General features: G+C 44.8%; 1 protein-coding gene across 1 annotated transcript in view; it reads left to right on the top strand.

Annotated features, from left to right (window-relative positions):
• Window positions 1-1,097: 1,097 nt before the first annotated feature.
• The window catches only part of CTTNBP2NL (CTTNBP2 N-terminal like), a 59,226-nt gene continuing 55,929 nt past the window's right edge, over window positions 1,098-4,394 (top strand). The window contains exon 1 of the mRNA XM_006895717.1: window positions 1,098-1,198. Coding sequence (XP_006895779.1) covers window positions 1,100-1,198 — 99 coding nt within the window. The 5' untranslated portion in view covers window positions 1,098-1,099. The remainder of the gene's footprint in view (window positions 1,199-4,394) is intronic.

Here is a 4,394-nt window from a genome sequence, read left to right as displayed (position 1 = left end):
GAGATTGCCATATGTTTTGGCATCTCTCTATTTTTCTCTTTGCTCACTTGTTTAATCTCTTTCAGATTTTAAAAGAGATTAACTCAAGGTACATCTTACATTAATCGTGTCTCTTTAATATAGCAAAGATATGATTTACAGATTTACTACAGGTATAGTGAGGTTAGGATTTACAACACATATTTTGGGGAAGGTGATTCAGTCCATAACAAAAGGGATGTTAGGATGTTGTATGTAATGTTTTGAAATTCTACTTCTCTGAACTGAGATTTTTTCCCCCGTGGTCTAAGAACTTTTCAAGGTGATAGTGTAATTTGTAAGCAGCTGTACCTGAGCTTATAGTGAACAAAAAGTAGTGGTTAATTCTTTCCCAAGGAAACTCTGGTGTTCCAGCCCAGAGGGAGTTGTGCTGCTAATCCAAAGGCTACATACACCTCCCTGGCAGTTTAAATCTAACAGTGCCTCTGTAGGAGAAAGATGGGCACTCGTCTCCCATTCAGTTTACAATCTCAGAAACCCAAGAGAGGGTCAGCTATGAGTCCATTCTGACTCGACAGCTATCAATGCATGCCTAAAATTCTTTCCAGACCATGTAGAATACTTATTTGGAAAATTGCCTGGAGGAAAAATGATAGAAAAGTTCATCTTATGCATAGTTAAGAAATCAATAATTAAAGTAAATTTTTATTTTCTGTTACTGTTCAGTTTGTGATTAATACTTAATATCATCTTCCTATTTAATTATAACCATTTTCTTTTTAAAGTTATGTTACATGGATGAATAGAATATTATAAATAAAATTATATTACAAGGTTGGTGAAGCCTCTTGCATACTGACATGTTGCTAGAAGAGGCTAGTCCTTAAAAAGGGTTATCATGCTTGGAAAGGTGGAAAGTCAATGAAAGGGAGGAGGGCCTCCAATGAGGTGGATTGACAGAGTAACTGCAGGAATGGGCTCAAGGGTATCAAAGATAGGACAGGATTCAGGACTCTTGTTCATAGGGTTGCTATGAGTCATGCTTGACATGATGACACTTAACAAGGGCAAAAATAACTAGAAATTGTCTGATGATTTTTTGTTCTTTTAGTCTTTCAGAATGAATCTGGAAAAACTCAGCAAGCCTGAACTCTTGACACTGTTCAGTATTCTTGAAGGGGAGCTTGAAGCAAGGGACCTTGTTATCGAAGCTTTAAAGGTATGTTGAAAGGAAAAATAAAACAACAAAAAACCTTAAAAAACTTCTGGGTACATTATCATATGAGAAGAAATCATCACATATTTTCAAGGATGTTTCAGGGCTGTAGTTTATTTAGTCAAGTGTTTTATTTAGAATTTTGTCCATACCAATAATTTGTGCCAGACTAGCTACAAAAGAGCCTAGGTCAAAAATGTCCCATACATTCCGTCTGTTGTGCTACTCCATCATTTTCAACATTAACCTATCTTCCTCCTGCCTCCAGCTCAAACCCCCAGTACCCATTCTTGGGATCAGCAATTTTGTGGAAGGTCCCCTGAAGCTCATGCACCTTTTGCCAATATAGCTTAACAAATGAGATCAGAAACCCAGGGTAGATAGGGCAGCTGGCTTAGGCTATCTCAGGCAAGGGAGGAGAGACAGCCCGCCCTAGTCCCAGATGCAATCTTCCTTTTATCAGAGTGCAGGGGCATACACCAGGCCCCCAGGGTAACAAAAGGTTGCAGTTTGGGCCATGCATTTTAGGTTAGGTGGAGTCTCAGGATATCAAGGAAGGCCATTTTGAAAAGTAAACGCTTGACACTACACCAGGATATTTCTATAGCTCCCACTAAAGTTAGTGGCCTGGGTGTATGTGCTGATACTTGTGAGATGATTCCTTGTGGGATGAAATCAGGACTATTGGCAAAGCCTTCTCTTCCCCTTTGATGTCAGCTAATATCTGGACCTTGAACTAATTCTTTTAACATACTTGACCTTTGCTTTGTTTTGAATTCTGACCTTTTTCAGAATTTGGTGAGACCAGCAGGTTTCCTTAAAAATGTATATAAATATATACACAAAATTTGGGGTATAATCTGGGAGGTTACAGACCCTATAAAACCATACATGGATTCCATGGATCCCAGGTTAAGAATTCTTTCTTTTGTTGAAAATTCTATATGTATTAAAATACAAGGGAACATAACTCCTTTCAGATTTCATGGATCCTTTATACCTAGATACAAAGGTCTAAAGTCTATCTTGAGAATATGTTTGGATATGCAAGCAAAAAATCTTTGTGAGTAGTAGGTTGAGGTTATATTGAGTACCTTCTTATAAAAAATATTTATTATTTATTATTTTTTGAATTGGCTTTTATTAAATAAAAGCAATATTAATATTCTATATGAGTTTTTATGAAACTGCTTTGTTGAAGATTTTCTTTTAGCAACAAAAATAATTCACTCGGCGGCGACAGAGGCAGCAGTGCTCGCCATTGCTGCTGGTGGCAGGAGGCTGCGAAGAGCCGGCGCGGTCGCAGTCTCCACGGCACAGGCCCACGGTAGTGCAGCCGCTCTGAGATCTTCATGGAGGAACACGCAGTGACCCAGACTGAACACATGGCTACCATAGAAGCCCATGCCGTGGCCCAGCAAGTCCAGCCGGTCCATGTGGCCACCTACACTGAACACAGCATGCTGAGTGCTGATGAAGACTTCCATTCTTCTCCTGAGGACACTTGTTATGATGATTCAGATATTCTCAACTCCATGGCTGTTGATGAGGTGACAGCCCATCTGGCTGCAGCAGGCCCTATGGGAATGGCAGCGGCTGCTGCTGTGGCAACAGGAAAGAAAAGGAAACGACCTCACGTGTTTGAGTCTAATCCCTCGATCCGGAAGAGACAGCAGACGCGCTTGCTTCGAAAGCTCCGAGCCACGTTAGATGAACACACTACTCGAGTGGGACAGCAAGCCATTGTCCTCTGTATTTCTCCCTCCAAACCGAACCCTGTCTTCAAAGTGTTTGGTGCAGCACCTTTGGAGAATGTGGTGCGTAAGTACAAGAACATGATTCTGAAAGACCTGGAGTCGGCCCTGGCTAAACACGCCCCCGCACCACAGGAGGTTAACTCCGAGCTGCCGCCTCTCACCATCGACGGAATCCCAGTCTCTGTGGACAAAATGACCCAGGCCCAGCTTCGGGCATTTATCCCAGAGATGCTCAAGTACTCCACGGGTCGAGGAAAGCCAGGCTGGGGGAAAGAAAGCTGCAAGCCCATCTGGTGGCCCAAAGACATTCCCTGGGCAAATGTCCGGAGCGACGTTCGCACAGAAGAGCAGAAGCAGAGGGTTTCATGGACGCAAGCTCTACGGACCATAGTTAAGAACTGTTACAAGCAGCACGGGCGAGAAGACCTTTTGTATGTTTTCGAAGATCAGCAGACACAAACACAGGCCACAGCAACGCACAGCATAGCCCACCTTGTACCTTCACAGACTGTTGTGCAGACCTTTAGAAACCCCGATGGCACTGTCTCGCTTATTCAGGTTGGTACAGGGGCAACAGTAGCCACATTGGCGAATGCTTCTGAGCTGCCAACCACAGTCACTGTTGCCCAGGTGAATTACTCCGCTGTGGCGGATGGAGAGGTGGAACAAAATTGGGCCGCGTTACAGGGACGTGAGATGATCATCCAAACGACGCAAGCTTCCGAGGCCACTCAGGCGGTGGCGTCCCTGGCAGAGGCTGCCATGGCCGCTTCTCAGGAGATGCAGCAGGGAGCCACGGTCACCGTGGCACTCAACAGTGAAGCTGCCGCCCATGCTGTTGCCTCGCCGGCTGAGGGCACCTTACAAGGGGGGAGACAGATCGTCCTGTCTGGGGAAACCGCAGCAGCCGTCGGAGCACTTACTGGAGTCCAAGATGCTAATGGGCAGAACTGTCTCCCGCATCCACAGGGCTGGCAGCAGGCTTGGAGGAAGATGCTTTCCTGTGGGTCCTCCTTCCAGTACTTGGGCCTTCACTAAACACCCCTGTGTTTCACATCACATGCTGCCACCCTGCGTTCTCTCCCAGCTCATTGACTTCCTGGATGTTGTCACCTCTCTGAGATAAATAAAAAAAAAAATTTCTCACTGTTATTCTAGGAAACTTAGAGATTCAGTGGTTTCTTAAGTTTTCAGCAAAAACCACTCAATAAAATCCATACAAAAACCCTACTTCCACTGGTGAGAGTCAGCGCCCAGAGCCATAAGGGGCTTTAAGCTTGTTGCCCACTGCTGTGGTGTGGACAGCTGAAACCCAGGCCCCGACAGGCACCTGGGGGGGTGGGGAAACCCCAGACTCTACTTCATGCTCTGCTGGAGAAGGAGGGGCAGTCTCCTGTACCAGTCAGATCCAATTTGACGGTACACACACACACACACACACA

Source organism: Elephantulus edwardii, unplaced genomic scaffold (genome assembly GCF_000299155.1).
Source record: "Elephantulus edwardii isolate Elephantulus edwardi_28Jun2011 unplaced genomic scaffold, EleEdw1.0 scaffold00174, whole genome shotgun sequence".
In the NCBI taxonomy this organism is placed as follows: Eukaryota; Metazoa; Chordata; class Mammalia; order Macroscelidea; family Macroscelididae; genus Elephantulus; species Elephantulus edwardii.
This window is presented reverse-complemented; position numbering and strand designations above follow the sequence as displayed.